Below are 16,595 nucleotides of genomic sequence, written 5' to 3' on the forward strand. Positions count from 1 at the left end.
ATATTAATACTAATTCTGTTCTGCATTTGCATTTTTAGTTTCAATGTACACAATTCTTAAGTCTTTCCATTAATAATGATTTGGCATTAAAACTGGAAATAGTGAAATAAATGAATGAGGCTAAATATATTGCAAATTCTGCTCTTTACCAAATGGGAGTCCATTTCTTTAATACAGAAAAATACACGGAAGTGTTTTGTTTATTATGAACAAATGTGGCAGCAGCCCTCCTGTCAGAGGACTCCACTTTTACAGGGGCCCCAGCCACTCAGCACTGTGTTGGGAAACCAGGCTCTACCTGGAAGAACATGACTGGTTGTGGAGTTTTCTAACAAATAGCTTGAGGAGTAGCATTGTCTTGAATGAGCTATTGGTAATATATTTAAGAGACAATTAAAGCAAAGCCGTTGCTGGCACATTTGCTATAAAGTCATCTCCCCACATCTCCCATTCCCCCATCCTCAGCGAGCTCCTTTGCTCTGCCCGCAGAAGCTGCCTCATGAGCGTGGAGCCCGCCATCAGCACCAGGCATCTCCCCTACCAGAGCTTCCAGCTCTTTGGCTTCGACTTCATGGTGGATGAGGAGCTGAAGGTCTGGCTCATTGAGGTCAACGGAGCCCCTGCTTGTGCTCAGTAAGCCTGAACACCAGTGTTTGACAAGCAGGAAGGTGGTCCGCAGTGGGGATTGCCTGGTGGGCAAGGTGGGGCACTCCTCTTACCAAAGTGTTGGACCGTGGGTCCCTCGACTGCTGCTAGAGACCTTTGGCAGGACCCTGGCCAGCAGAGGGGCTTTGCTGAGCCACCTCCTTTCCCGTTTCCCCATGTGGGTTCAGCAGTTGTCTGAGCTCAGGTCTGTGGTAGCTGCTATGAGGGTTTCAAACAAAGCTTGTAACTGCCAGAGGAGACCCTCTTTTATGACCAGTTGAGTGAGCAGGTCTTGTGGGTCAGAGAGACAGTGATGAGCCAGAGGTCAGGGGCCTCCTGGTCAGGAAGTGTCCGAGAGAGCACCACAGAACCCATGGTGCAGGGCTGGGAGGTAAGGCAAGTGTCACTGGTGCCAAGAGGGTGCAGAGCCTACAGAAAGGGGCCACAGTGCTCGGGGCCCTTGCTTGGTGCCAGGCTCTCTGGGAGATGCACAGATGAACAGAATCCGTTCTGGAGAGCCTCTGTGCCCCTGGGAGGAGCCTGGCCACAGTGTAGTGTGAGTGTCCTGGACCAAGGACAGAGGAAGGTGGAAAGGCAAGTTGGGACTGCCCTGTGAAGCCATATGCCCGTCCCCGCAGCTAACTGGGACTCCTCAGCCATCCCCAGCCCACCAGTCCCCACGCTGGGCCCTGGGTCACCATTGTGAAGGATGCCTTGGGCAGGGGGAGGACTAGGCGAACAGAGATTGCAGACTGGGACAACCTTTTATAAGGGATGGTAAGGGTAATATAATTGAGCAAAGGTCCCTATTGGCAGGTGACGTTTGAACTGAGCTCTGAAGGAGGACATGGTCTAAAGGGTGGAGGAGAGCAAATGGCCGTGCCTGCCTCCACAGGTCCATTTCCTCCCGTCCTCGAGAGCTGAGGCTCAGCCCTGCACTGGGCTCTAGACCCGCTGTCCCCTGCCCCCCACCCTTGCCTCCTCCATTAGAGTCCTCCTTTCTCCCTCTTTGCCATAGTTCCCATCAGGATGTGCGCACAGCAGATTGCCAGATTGCCTCTCTATGCACAGCCATGCCGTGGAAAGCGGTTTTCTCTTCCTCTGCTCCCGGTCCTGCTCTGGTCTGCTTCTGGCTGGCTTCCATCCCGGCCACCCCACAGGCATTGTCCTGGGCGGGACTCCAGCTAAGTCCACACTGATGTGTCCAGTGGCCCTTTCTGTCCTTCCCTCCCTGGACCTGTCAGTGGCACTGGAGGCAGCTGACCCCGCTCGGCTGGGCCGCTCTTGTGCAGGGCTTCTGGCACACCCTGTACCCAGAGGACCTGAGGAGGCATGGGCCAGACGGGCTCCTGCTCCTCACTGCCAGCCCGAGCCAGTGCCTCAGCGCTCTCTCAGTCACACCTCCTCTGCACGGATGAAATTCAGTGTCACGATTTTAGATCCTCCGACTTACATCGCCGCTGGGTGTTCAGACTGGTGTCTGCACCTGCCCCCCCAGGCTCCTGCAAGGCTGTGTGTGGATGTGTGACATCCGCAGGGGCACCTCCCCCCAGGCTCGCCCACCTCAGTGCATGTCCCTCTCCCTCTACCGGGAGCAACAGCCGGCATCCTGGCAGAGACCCCGTGCCCCCTCCCTGGCCTCCTCGGTCCTGTCCCTCGGGGCCTTGCCTGTTCTGCGTCTACCTTCTGCTCCTGCTGCCCTGCCCTCCCATGTGGCCTCCATCGCTGTGGAGGCTTTTGCAAAGAGCCTTCTAACTGGGTTCTCTGCTCTTGCCCTGACACCCCGCCACAGGCCTCTTTGTCATGGTCCCTTCAGAAGTGGGAGGCTGCGTGGCTTGGCCACGCTGAACAGTTGAAAACAGGACTTGATATGAGTAGACAGAGGGGTGGGGCTGGGGAACTGGGGAGAGGGGGGAAAACAGGAAGAGCAGGCATCTGGCAGGACAGACGAAAGTTAGCCCGCAGGTGCAGCTTTCCCGCAGTGATCACGGAAGCAGGGCTTTTCAAGAGCTTTCCTCCCAGGGGGCCTTACAAGAGGCTGGGACACAGAAGTACCAGCTTCAAGGGTGGCAAAAAGGGACGGTGGGAGAGAAGGTTCTGTGATGGGGAGGATGCTGACTGGGGTTTGCCATTGTATTAGATGTTGAGTGGAGATTGGCATATAGCCTCCAGGAGTCGGTCAGTACATGAAGACCTCTGTTCCTCTAGGCCTGGCTGGCCTGCCTCTTGCCCTTGGCTCCAGCTTCCCGGATTCCAGATGTGTCTTGAGTGAGTTGGTGGGGGCACATCTAGCCCAGAGCATCATCTCAGATGTGGGTTTCCTCTTCGGACCCCATCTCTGGATTTTCAGGTTAGAGTTGGTCCTGAGAGAGCCGGTTCTGGGGACTCATGTGCTGCCCCATGAAATGGGCAGAAGTCCTGTAGGGGTAAGTGGCCATGGGAGATGAAGGGCCACACAGCTGCTCTGGAGACTGGACAGGAGGTTTTGTTCCTTAACTTTTCTTCTTCGGTGGTTCCATGGGCTCTGGACGGAGTCCAGACCAACTGGACAGCATCAGGGCCCTACAGTGCCCAGCCCTGGCCTTGTCTCCAGCCTCACTGCAGTGACCCACTGCCACAGAAACCCTGAGCTCTTTCTCCTTGGCACAAGGCGCATGCTATGCCTTCCGTCTGCACTGCCCTCCCCGCCACCCCTCTCTGTTCCTGGATCTGTCTCCCCTCTTCTTCCACCCTGTCATCCACTCCCTGGCTTCACTCATTCTCCAGGACTCAGCTTTGCTGTCAGTCCTGGGCATTTCCTAACATCTGGACCACACCGAGTGGATGCTTCCCCTCCATGTGCACCCACCACAGACAGACAGGATGGCTCTTAGACTCCACTGTAATGGCCTGTCCTTCCTGCCAGAGCAGAAGCTGTCTGTGTGTTCACCTCTCACATCTTCCAGAAATGTTTGTTACGGGTTTGCTTTATCCTCATATAGGGCCTCCTGCAGCATTTGTATGTACAGTGAAAACCAGTTTTACAAATGTGGTCAGGAGATGAAATATCTAGGGCATATTCTGGTGGAAAGAACTTTTATTCTTTGCTTGCACTTTGATGATCATCTTCAATGCTATTTTTTTTACCTATTTCAGGAAGCTTTATGCAGAACTGTGCCAGGGCATTGTGGACATAGCCATCTGCAGTGTCTTTCCGCCCCCAGACGCAGACCAGCAGCAGACCCAGCCAGCTGCATTCACCAAGCTGTGACGAGGGAGGTGCCCAGAGCTGCCGGAGGAAGCACGGGGCCCTGCTCCGGGGGTCGGTGAGACGTCTGGATTGCTCAGTATAAAGCCACAGTGGCAGAAAGAGAGGCAGCTGGCAAAGACGTGATGGAAGAGGCAGTATGAGATGAAAAGCAGTTTCCGTGTGGAGTGGCTGCTCTGGGGATCCCAGGCAGAGCTCTCAGGGCTGCTGTTGAGACTTGGAAATGCAGCCAGTTGCTCTGAGCAGAGAGCAAAATATTCTTCTAAGGCGAAGAGACAGCGATCTGATGATTTTAAGTTCCCACGCTTAAAGAAATCTGACTTTTATCCTAAGGCAGCCTCGTGTGCAGTGCCTCTCCTGCCCGGGGATTGCAGACCGCTGGGCCTCTGGTTGGTGGCTGTCCCCCTGCTGCAGCCTTAGTGCCTTAGCCCCATGCCCAGCTGAAACCCTTCTGTCCGAGACAGGCATGGGGTGTCATAGCATTTGGGAGGTCGCTGATGTGTTCCCTGCTTGCCCCCTCCACGACGCTCTGCCCATGAAACCTGGACGAGCACGCACCAGCAGTCCTCGGTTTGGGGCTGTATAATGCCTCGCAGCAAAGGGGGGGTTCTTCTCATCCTGCTCCTGATGGCGTCCAGCCAGTCAGCTGTCAGGGTTGGTGTGGGCTGGGCACCAGATAGCTAACGCTGCTCTCTGCATGTTTTAGGAACCAAGCAGCAAGTTGGCCGCAAACCTGTAAGCATCAAATAAGCATGAGAGAGGAAAAAACGTGTCTTCTTTACTTAATAGTTGGGTGTGGTGGGTCACTGAAATTAGATGATTCTCTTATCTTTGTTTTAATCAGAATTCTACATGCACTTTTGCAAAGTTCCCTTTGTCCCCCATCCCCACCCCCTTTTTTTGTTTTAATCTTTGTAAAAATGCCTGTAGGGGTCAGGAGAGGCAGGCTTCCCCTGGCTTCAGGTGGCACTGGCCCAGACACAGATGGCTCTCCCCCATTTTGTTCCCTTGCTCTCCAGGCACCTTCTGCAGGTTTGTTCCAGGGAGGATTCTCTGCCTGCTTGTGCTTTGACATCAGGGAGAGGCTCTGAATGAGTGTATGTCTTGCCTGGGACAGTCTCCTAAAGTGGGAAAGAAGTGGTTTCAGAGCTCCACACAGCATCTTGTAAGCCAATAAATGTGTCCTGAGGTGTAGTTGCCACTTACTGGATTGAAGAATATACTGTAGACTTTTCAGGAGGTCACGTCACTAAGCAGGGAATTTCTGTTCAGTGTGAGCTGAGTGAACAGGTCCTCAGGTGTACCTGGGTTCACAGCAGACCCCTTGAGAAGGTACCCTCCTCCAGGCGTGGTGTGGTGTTCCTTCCTGCCTGTGTGTGCTCCATTAGTCATTTCTGTTTGGCACAAGAAAATGAGTCCTGTAGTCGGGAGACTTTAAGAGACGCAGCAGCCAGCATGCCGTCAAGCATGAGATGGGCGCTCACAGTGAAAAAAGGAATAGTACAAAAACTGTTTAGTAGGTGCAGCAATGGGTGTTGGGTGAGCAGGCATTTTGTCGGGTTGTTGGGGTGGAGAAAGGCCCAGCAGGGTTGGCTTTTGTGGGAATTTGGAATTACAAAACAGAAGACCTGGTGGGTACCCAAAATACAGATAATGAAGTTTGTATCCAGAGCAAAATAAAAAAAGTCAGTGGTAAAAATCAATCCTGGAGGCCCAAGGCAGCTGCTGGGTTAGCGTTTGGAAACTTCTGAGAATATCATGGCAAGGTGCACACCCGTTAAGAAAGGTAAGGTGCTGGGTCCTTGGGAAGTCTGTGTGGTCTGGTGATGGGGAAAGCAGGGAAGCTTCTGTATTGTTATGTGAATGCAGATTTGTCACAAATGTTTGGAATTAAATTACAGGGACATCAGATAGTGTTTCAGTTCTTATAGTGGCAGAACTAAGAATTCAGATGTCAGGAAGTCTGGATCTCGATGGAGTTTCTAAGAAAACTGAGTCAACAGCATGTATGAGGGAAGTAAGGCTTTAAAAAGAGAGTGATGCTTCATTCTGCACATCATTTCAAGCAAGTCTTAGGCATTTATTTCTGATCAGGTGGGTGGCTGGCTCTGAACTGCTCCATACCCTTCCATGATGTCCTTGGCACAGATGGTCATGCCTCACTCGGCAGTCAGTTGTCCTACATGTAGTCTGTGTACATGTCACCAGTTGCTGGGGGAGAAGGAGTTACCTATTTGGAGATGGTGCTTATCCAGTTTTGGCTCTCATTTGGCTGCAGTGTTAAACAAGCCCGCTAACCTCTCTGTGCCTTAGTTTCTAATCTCATGGACGACATGGTTGCCTGACCCAGGGACTACCTCAAGGGCTTTTAGTGAGGGCAGATGAAATTAGGAAGATTCAAGACCCTTTAGTACCAAGGATTCCAGCTGACCATATGCTGGAATCACTTGGGAAGCTGTAAAAATGTGATGATGTCCCCACCTTCCACCTCTCCCCTGCCCCTGACTGATTACGTTAGAATCTCAGGCATCAGTATGCTTTGAGATGCCTTGAACCACTGCTTGAGGAAGAAGGACAGACACATTATTACCTTAGAAGAATCACGCAAAGGCCAGCACTTTCTAAAGACTTCCATTTGCAAGGACAGGCACTGAAGCACGACCAGATGTTGGGAGTGCGTCCATAGTGTGGCAAATTCTGAGCAGGTTAGGTTCTCTCCTTGCTTATCACAGCACATGGAAACTCAGAAGTGCTTTTGTGTACCTAAGTGGCTGATAAAGCCTTGATGGCAAATGTAAGCAGGATTTATCCATCTGCTAAATATGTGCAGAAGTCACTAATTATTGAAAGAAAAGCCCCTTCCCCCACACCTAACTCCTGTGGTAATTGTCAAGGCCGTTTGACCCAGAAGGTTGAAGTGGCTCAGCATCTGTGTGATACAGTGCAGCCGGTGCTGGCATACTTACCAGCTGACAGGATGTGACATTCCACTAGCAAGACCTCAGGATGTTTATCACAGACTTGGATTGTCTAGTCATGCTGGAAACCTACAGGATCCACAGAACCACAAGCAGCAGTGAAGCCTGAGTGTGTTTTCATGAACAGTAGAGGTGGAGTCAACTAGGGGTGGGCCAGTCCTGTTGTGGGTGTGCTGGGGGCTCTACTAGAGAGGACAAGGTACCATAGGATGTCCCCTACAGCATGTGAGGACTGTAGAGAAGTCAGGGATGTGTGTGTGTCTGATCCTGGACATCAAATCTGTACCTAAGAGGAAATGAATTCTGAAATGAGACAATTTATGAATGTTTAAAATGCCTGGAGCATTAAAGTAATGATATTTCAAGTGTTTGTGTCCCCTTTGGTTCTATCATCTTATTTCAGGTATCGACTGTCCAAGAATCTCACTGGTTATTTGACCATGATTCTGTTATCTGGAGGTAGACAGACTTTTTATGTAAAGGGCCAGATAGTAAATATTCTAGAATTTGCAAACCATATAGGTTCTCTGTTGCATTTTCTTGTTCTTTTCTTCCTTTTAAAAAATGTTTTTAAAAAAACAAACCTTATAGGTCAAACAAAAACAAGCCAGATCTACGCACTGTTTGCTGGCCCCAGCATTTACTCAATACATAAGCCAACAGATTGTCCTTTAAAATTGTGATGAGCTGCTCCAAGGTGAAGCGTTGAAACAATTTCAGCTGCTAAAATCCAGTCCATCATTTCTCACATCTTGTGCATTTTCTGAATCGATGCAAATTGTGAGGTGAGACCCATGGTTGTGAAGGGCAGTTAATGTATGCTTTAAACATGGAGTGAAGGTAGAGGGGCTTCTGAAATGAGTCTACTTCTACAATTGGCCAAAAGGCCAAAAAGCCCTTACTAAAACTTCACAAAAACCAGGTATTTAAGTACCGTAAGTCTCACAGACCTCAGGCATTTAGTCTTGCGGATAGAAAGGGCTTCATTTATGTAAACTGTAATTAACTTGTAACTTCTTGTGTGATGAGACTGAATGTGTTGGGCTCTTTCCCATGAACAGCTGGCCTGCTTTCTATGGCTGTCTTCACTCCATAAACATCTGGCACAGAGAAGAAATAGAAACTCTTGCTTAGGCACCCCAACCCAAACAAGTTTCTGATGTGACCTGACACACACCCACCAGACTCAGTGGAGATTGCATAGGCAGGGTGCAGGGCAGACATGGACCCGGGCAGGCAGCTACTTAGAATGCTGAGAGTGGACAGGTTCAAAGCCATTGGGAGACTTCTCTTAGAGGCTAGTTCCATTTACTGTTAGTAGCTACCCCTTCTCCCTAAGGAACACAAAGTTCTCCCATGGCCCCAGAGGTCCAGTGATATTTTAATGAGGTTTTCCCCAAAGCACCCCTAAAAGCAAAAGAAAATGAGCCCCTATTCCATGGTACACTTGGTGGCACAACTTGAAGAGTGCTGCAAGCAAAATTCCTTTTCAAAATTAGCATGAGAGGAGATCAATGGGGATAGTAGAATAAAAACCGAGAATACTGTCTTCCTTAAAAATCATGAGAACACTGGCAAAAATGGTCTGGAAATTAACCAAAGGCTGCAACAATCCAGGAAACTTTTATCCCCAAAGCCCAACAATCATGGTGAAGCATAGCAGCTGTTGGAGTACAGAATGGGTGGAAGCTCCTCCAAAGCCCCATTCCCAAGTGAATTATTTGACCCATCTGGCAGCGCCATGTAAGTCCTCATTGTAAGGCTTGTCTTTACTTGATGTTTTTCAGCATATGTCCAGTGTGAACAGTCTTTTCCCCAGTTGCATTTGTTAAAAACAATCAGCAGTAATTGTTTAACATCTCAACTTCCTGAGATGGCTCTAGTAGAACAAAAAGCTGACCAAAAATCTTAGAAGATGTGGAATGAGATGTCCATAGGAAGTTTTGAAAAGCTTCAACATATTCCTAAGAATACAGAAGGCCACACACATACATAGGGCTGTATGGCCAGGGGAGACCTGAGTTCTCTCAGCTTTCACCTGTCTGACCAGGAGGATCTGCACAAGCAGGAAATGAAGGCTAGGGCAAAGCTGTAAACTGCTTGCCTGAGCATGAAGGCACACCCAACATGCATATCTGCATGCACACACATCTGCATGCACAAACACACACACACAGCCTCTTGGCAAAGACTGGGAGATAACTGCTTCCAAACCTTTAAGGAATCACTGTTCAGTCATTAGTTGACCACTAAAATAACTGAGCAGAGACTTCAGTGACCACACACATCAAAGAAAACAGGCTTTACAGAATTAGTTCAGCAAAGTCACTACATATAAAAAGCAACAACAATAAACACAAGAGAGGGCAGAGTATCTTGTTTCCAAAGTGGCCTCACTATATTATTAAGATGTTCCAATTTTCAACACAAATTATGGGCCATGCAAAAAAAATATATATATATATATATATATAGCCTTTAGAGGGAAAAGGCAGAAGAAACCATCCTCAAGGAAGCCCTATTACATAAAGACTTTAAATCATCTATTTAAAATATGTTTAAAGAACCAAAAGAATGATAAGAGTGATGTCACCACAGAGAGAGAATATCATTACAGAGAAATTATTTTTTAAATAGAACCAAGTTGAAATTTTGGCATTGAAAAGTGCAAAAATGCAAATGAAAATTTCAGCAGAGGTGTTCAAAACAGGTTTGATCTGGCAAATGAAGGAATTATTGACTCTGAAGTAAACTGAGATCTTCCAGTCTGAAGAACAGAAAGAAAAAAATGAAAAATGAGCAGTGCTCCAGAGACATATATGTATACCAGCATATACATTAACAGGAGTCCTAGAAGAGAGTAGAGAAAGGGGCAGAAAACATTGGAAAAAATAGTGGCCAGACACATCCCAACTTTGATGAAAAAATTAAAATGTGTCCAAAAGGTTAAAAACATTCTAAGGGTAGACTCACAGAGATCTATACCAACACATCCACTACTAAGATAATAAACATACAGTAAAAAAGATAAAGGAATTAAAGTGTTACACTAGAAATATCTTTAACAAAAGAAAAGGCAGTAATGAAAGAATGGGGGAGGTATACGGCACATAGTAAATAGCAAAATGACAGACATAAATCCTACCTTATCAGTAATTTCATTTGGTTAAACACTCCAATCAAAAGGCAGAGGTTGGAAAAATAAAAAAAAAAACCACCATGACCCAACTGTGCCACCTACAAGAGACACACTGTAGATTCAAAGATGCAAATAAATGAAAGTAAAAAGGAGAAAGATATACCATGCAAATAATAACTGAAAGAGAGTTTAAGTGGCCAAAATAATATTAGACAAAATAGGCTCTAAGAAAAAAAAGAGAGGCAAAGAAAGACTTGTTTTAATGATAAAGGATTGATTCATCAGGAAGATATAATGGTTATAAATGTATGCACCTAGTAACAGAGCCCCAAGATACATGAAATAAGACCTGGCAGAACTGATAAGAGAAAGAGACAATTCAGCAATATAGTCTAAATTTTCCATCCTCCATTTTCAGTAATGGATAGAACAACTAGTCAGAAGATCATAATGGAAATAGCAAACACTATAAACCAACTAGATCTAACAAAAATCTATAGAATACTTCACCCAGCAATAGCAAAATGCACATTCTTCTCAAGTGCACATGGAACATTCTCTGGAATAAACGATATGCTGGACCATAAAGCCTCCATAAATTAATAATGATTTAAATCATAGTACATAAGTCTCTGACCACAATGGAATATATTAGGAATTATTAAAGAAATTTGGAAAATCACAAATATGTGGAAATTAAAAACACAGTTCTAATAACCAATAGATCAAAGAAAGAAGTCACAATGGAAATTAGGAAGTACTTTGAGATAAATGAAATGAAGACACAACATACCAAAAGTTATAGAATGCAGCTAAAGCCAAGCCTAGAGAAAAATGTGTAACTGTAAAAGACTACATTAAAAAAAGATCTGAAATCAATAACTTATCTTCTACCTTTAGAAACTAGAAAAAGAAGAGTAAATTGAGTCCAACATAAACAGAAATAATAAAGATTAGAGTGAAAAGAAATGGAAAACAGAAAAACAATGGAGAAAATCAATGAGACCAAAAATGGTGCTTTGAAAGATTAAGAAAATTGACAAGCCTTTAGCTAGATTGACCAAGAAAAAAAAAAAACATTAGTGAAATACAAAATGAAAAAGGGGAAATTACTATAGCAGAAATAAAAAGGATTATATGGGAATCCTATGGACAACAGTATGCCAACAGACTAGATAGCCTATATGATGAGCACAGTCTTAGAAAGACACAAAACCAATGAAGGTCACTCAAGAAGATAAAGAAAATCTGAACAGGTCTAACAGGAGATTGAATTAACAAATAAAACAACTTCCCACAGGGAAAAGTCCAGGTCCAGATAGCTTCACTGGTGAATTCTACCAAATGTTAAAGGAATTAACACCATACCTTCACAACCTCTTCCAAAATACAGGAGGGAACACCTTCCAACTCATTCTATGAGGTCACTATTAGTACTCTGATACCAAAACCAAAGACATCACAAGAAAAACAACAGACCAGTATCTCTTAGGACTGTAAATAAAAATCATTACACTATCAAGCCAAATACAGTAACATGTGAAAAGGATATCATGACTGCTATTCCCTCTCCTCCAACACCAAATGCAAGAGTGTATGTTATATATGTATAACAATAACGATGTTTTACACATTGCAGTTCAACTGAGGGGTGGGCGTCAAAGTCCCTACCTTAGAGGACATGGTGGGGACCAGACGCCATATGTAGAATTAGCAATTCATTGGTCCCCTGTGAATGTACAACATGTCCTGGTGCTGGTGGACACAGGAGCTGAATGTTCTCTGATTCATGGCAACCCTGAGCATTTTCCTGGGACCCCTGCTGTGATAGATGGCTATGGGGGTAAGGCAATTAGAGTGAAGAAAGCCCAAATCTCATTGGGGATAGGACATTTACCCCCAAGGAGTATACATTTCTCCCATCCCTGAATATATTTTGGGGGTAGATATCCTGCAGGGCTTGTGGTTACAGACCACTGTGGGTGAGTTCAGACTGAGGGTATCTGGGGTAAAGGCAGTTCTGGGGGCATGCTAAGCACCCACCTGCAGCTCTGCCTGTACCTCGACGGGTGACAAATACTAAGCAATATAAATTGCCTGGGGTACACAAGGAAATAGGAGAAACTCTGCAGGAGTTGGAGAGGGCGGGCATCATAAAGCCCACTCATAGTCCTTTTAATTCCCCAGTGTGGCCAGTGAGAAAGCCAGACAGCTCCTGATGTATGACTGTGGACTACAGGGAATTGAATAAAATCACACCTCCTTTGCATGCTGCTGTCCCCTCTATAGAAGCCATTCTGGACACCCTCAGCCATGAACTGGGAACGTATCATTATGTTGTAGATCTTGCTAATGCTTTCTTCTCTATTTTTCTCTATTGACATAGCACAGGAAAGCCAGGAACAGTTTGCCTTCAAGTGGGAAGGCTGGCAATGGACTTTCACCATCCTTCCACAGGGATACCTCCACAGTCCCACCGTCTGTCATGGACTTGTAGCCCAGGACTTGGCCTCATGGAAGAAACCGCAAACAGTGTGGTTGTATCACTACATTGATGATATTATGCTCACGTCTGATTCTCTTTCAGATTTAGAAGGGGCAGTTCCTAGACTGTTGCAACATCTATAGGAAAAAGAATGGGCTGTGAACAGCACCAAGGTTCAGGGACCTGGTTTGTCTGTGAAATTCTTGGGAGTTGTCTGGTCGGGTAAAACTAAAGTTGTTCCTGAAGCAGTTATAGACAAGGTCCAAGCTTTCCCCACCCCTACCATTGTGGCAGTATTACAAGAGTTTTTGGGTCTTTTGGGCTACTGGAAAGTGTTTATCCTGTACTTGGCACAAATTCCGAAGCCCTTATACTGGTTGGTACAAAAGGGCATCAGGTGGGACTGGGATGAGACATGTGCAGCTGTTTTTATTGTTGCTAAGACAGCAGTCAAGGCCATGCAGGCCTTGAGTGTAATGGACTCATCAAGGCCCTGTGAACTAGATGTTCATGTAACCGAAGATGGTTATGGATGGGGCCTTTGGCAGCAGCTTAAATGGACACACCAACCTATTGGATTCTGGTCACAACTGTGAAAAAGAGCAGATGTCTGGTACACCTTGAGAGAGAAGCAACTGGCTGCTGTGTACCATACCTTGCTGGCTATGGAACACATTGCTGGAACAGCTCCGACTAAGGTAATAACCACCTATCCCATTGCAGGCTGGGTATGAGACTGGACCCAAAGGCCATGGAGTGGCATGACACAGACACCTACACTGACCAAATGGGGCACATATTTACAGCAGCCCAGCGCCCTCTCTACTAGCCCCTTAAGTGGAGAACTCCAACACTTATTGGGGCCAGTGACCTATGCCAGTGGAAAGCAGGAAGAACTTGCTTTTCAGTCCTTGGTAGCCAAGACTCCTTATCAGGAGGGAAAAGCCCCTATACCTGAAGCCCCTATACTTGGTACACAGATGGCTCCAGTCGTAGGCAGCCCCCGAAGTGGAGGGCTGTGGCTTTCCATCCTAAGACTGAAACAATATGGATGGAGGATGGAGAGGGGAAGAGCAGTCAATGGGCTGAATTGCAGGCAGTATCGCTCATGATCACCCAGGAGCCTTCCCCCATGTTGTCTACACTGACATCTGGGCCATTTATCAGGGCTTGACCCTGTGGCTGCTGACATAGTGCCATGCCAATTGGATGGTCGATCACCGGCCCCTTTGGGGGCAAGAGTTGTGGCAAGACCTACGGGCCTCTGGTCAGACTGTTACTGTATGTCATGTGATTGGCCATTTGCCTTTGGCATCCCCAGGGAATGATGAAGCAGACACACTGGCCCAGGTGCGCTGGCTAGAAGGAAAGCCTGCCTCTGATGTGGCTCAGTGGCCACACCAGTATTTGTTGCACACGGGGCAGAAGACAATGTAGGCTGTAGCTTATCGGTGCGGCTTGCCATTGACCTTTGATGAAGTCAGCAGTGCCTGAAAGGAGTGCCTTGTGTGCTCTAAGAGGGACTTACACCGAGTCCCACAGCAACATGGGACAATAGTAAGGGGGGCAATACTCCTTGTCAGGTGGCAAATAGACTATACTGGGCCTCTGCCCATATCAGAAGTGTATCAGTATGCCATGACTTGTGCTGACACAGCTACTGGACTATTGGTTGCTTTTCCTGCACATCGTGCAGATCAGCAAACCACCAAGAGGGGCCGGGAGCGTCTCTTTGCAGCCTGTGGCTAGCTGCAGGTGATTGACAGCCATCAAAGCACCCACTTTACTGGACATGCATTACAAGAATGGGTGCAGCAATTAGGAATAAAGTGGAAATTTCATGTACCATATAATCCTACCAGGGCAGGCATGATAGAGAGGTACAACAGTTTGTTGAAATCTGGCCTGAAGTTGGACACTAATAGTTTATGGGGTTGGTCAGTTCACCTATGGACAGTGCTGTGGCATTTGAATGAGAAACCATGTAAAGGAGCTTTGCGCCCTGTGGATATGCTCACACACCTTGCTGCCTCTCCTATACAATTGTACGTCCAAACCAAAGAAGAGTTATTGAAGCCAGGATATGGCCAGCAGAGCAACATCCTGCTGCCAGCCCCTACTGCATTAAGCCCTGGAGACACTGTTGAATGGACCTGGCCCTGGACATTTCGACACATGGACCAGTGATGGCTGGCCTTTCTGGCACCTTGGGGGAAAGGCCTGGAAGCTGGCCTCATATATATTCCTGGAATAACAGCTGAATGGCCCCCAAAGGTCACGGTAGTGTACCCAAAACATCCCGGAGGTAAGAGCATCTCGCGGGGAAGTGTTGTTTTATCTCTATGGCCAGTGCATGTATCTCCCATAGCCCCATATATTGACTCATCTGTAATTCCCACAGGGAGAGGGGTGAAAGTCTGGTATACTAGACCAGGACAAGATCCAGTTCCTGCCACTGTTTTATCCCAAGACCACTCCCTTGCATGTATCCTACCTGATTTGGCTATGCTGGTGTCATTACAACATGTATCTTATCGCCCTTGTTATTTTCTCCTACAGTCCTTATGGCCTGAATGTGCCCCTGGCTGCAGCTGCTGCATTATGATTGCTCTGAACCCTCAGCTACTGTCTGCCTATGGAATGGATGAGCTATGGAGTTAACCTGCATAAGACTTTGAACCTCGCTGAATCCTCTGGCTTGAGGATTGTCATAAGTGTATTGCTGTTGCTATTCTTATGTCATTAGTCTGGTCACAATGCTCCAGTTTTCTCACCCCGACCATTGCAGTAGGGGAACGAGTAGATTGTAAGGCGATTTCTGGAGGGGTGGCCTGTGGGTAAAATCGTAACATTTCCAGAATATCTCCCCTGGTTTTAGCGCATTTGCAAAGCCTCAGGCGAGGATAGAAGTTCATCTCTGTGTCAATGAGTACTTACCTGGGCAACCAAGGGCGCGTCTGAACCTGAGTGTTTAAGGGGTGGGGCTGGCTGGCTTGCTGGTTTGCTTCTTCCGGAGTGGAGGAGAGAGAAGGCCCTGGATTGCAGTATGTAAGTAATAAACGGGTTTTAAGCTATTTCTCCCTGTGACTGAATTCAGTTTTTAGAGGTATTTTGCCCCAGGATTTCCTCTCCCCGGACTTACATCGAACTTGGGGCATGTGGAGGCATTCTGGTTCTCCAATGAGAAAGTTCCCCCCTACTGAGAAGCAGGATCCAACTGAGCTGAACAGAAAGAGAAAAGCTCTTCTAAAGTTTTTTCGTGAGAACTTCATTGCAGTTATTATTGATTAAATTATTGGCCATTGGCTGACTCAACCTCCAGCCCCACCTGGGGTCCAAAGTCTGTCATTAACATGACAAAGCACCCGGTTCATCTTTAAGACTGCAGTATTTTCAGGAACTGGATTAAGACCAAATGTACCTGGGAAATATATATATTTGCTCCTGTGAATGACCAAATACATGTATTTCTATAATTCATTATATCACAATGACCAAGTAGGATTTATCCTAAGACTACAAAGTTTCACACATAAACAAATGTTTAACATAAAATTCAATCAATATAATCATTTTTAGAAGACAAAGGACACAAACCACATGGTCATATAGCAATATACAGAGAAAAAGCGTTTGGGAAAACATTCTTTTTGTAAAAACATTTTTAAAAAACAGTAATAAAATGGCAATTTACTTGATAAAAGGCATCTTTGGAAAAACCCACAGCCTACATCGTCCTTAATGGTGAAAGGCTGAAAGTTTTCTCTCCAATATCAGGCAAAAAATAAAGATGTCTATTCTTGGCACTTCTATTCGACATTGTACTAAAGGCTCTAGACAGAGCAATTGGAAGGAAGGAGAGAAGGCAGAACAGGTTACAACTGCACACATCTTGGTTCATGTGATGACATGCACATAACACGTAAACAAAACTTTTTAAAAGTGACACAGGAATTAAAGTTACCAGCTGAACTAGGTGAAGGCGGACTTGTGAGAGGGATGGATCACACACACACACACACACACGAATCTGGAAGGTATTTGCGGGGAGTTCCTGATAAATCCGTATTCTGGGGAGAAAAGTGCTTCTTAGGACTCGGA

General features: G+C 46.5%; 1 protein-coding gene across 4 annotated transcripts in view; it reads left to right on the forward strand.

The window, feature by feature from the left end:
- TTL (tubulin tyrosine ligase) overlaps window positions 1-7,387 on the forward strand; it is a 28,117-nt gene extending 20,730 nt beyond the window's left edge. For 3 of the 4 annotated variants that reach the window (XM_036905049.2, XM_036905048.2, XM_036905047.2), the window contains exons 6-7: window positions 490-633; window positions 3,781-7,235. In XM_036905049.2, coding sequence (XP_036760944.1) covers window positions 490-633; window positions 3,781-3,895 — 259 coding nt within the window. In that variant the 3' untranslated portion in view covers window positions 3,896-7,235. Of the gene's footprint in view, window positions 1-489; window positions 634-3,780 lie in introns of all 4 variants that reach the window. The other variant, XM_057497007.1, reaches the window with a different exon arrangement.
- Window positions 7,388-16,595: the final 9,208 nt, after the last annotated feature.

This window comes from Manis pentadactyla, chromosome 2 (genome assembly GCF_030020395.1).
Source record: "Manis pentadactyla isolate mManPen7 chromosome 2, mManPen7.hap1, whole genome shotgun sequence".
NCBI classification, from domain to species: domain Eukaryota; kingdom Metazoa; phylum Chordata; class Mammalia; order Pholidota; family Manidae; genus Manis; species Manis pentadactyla.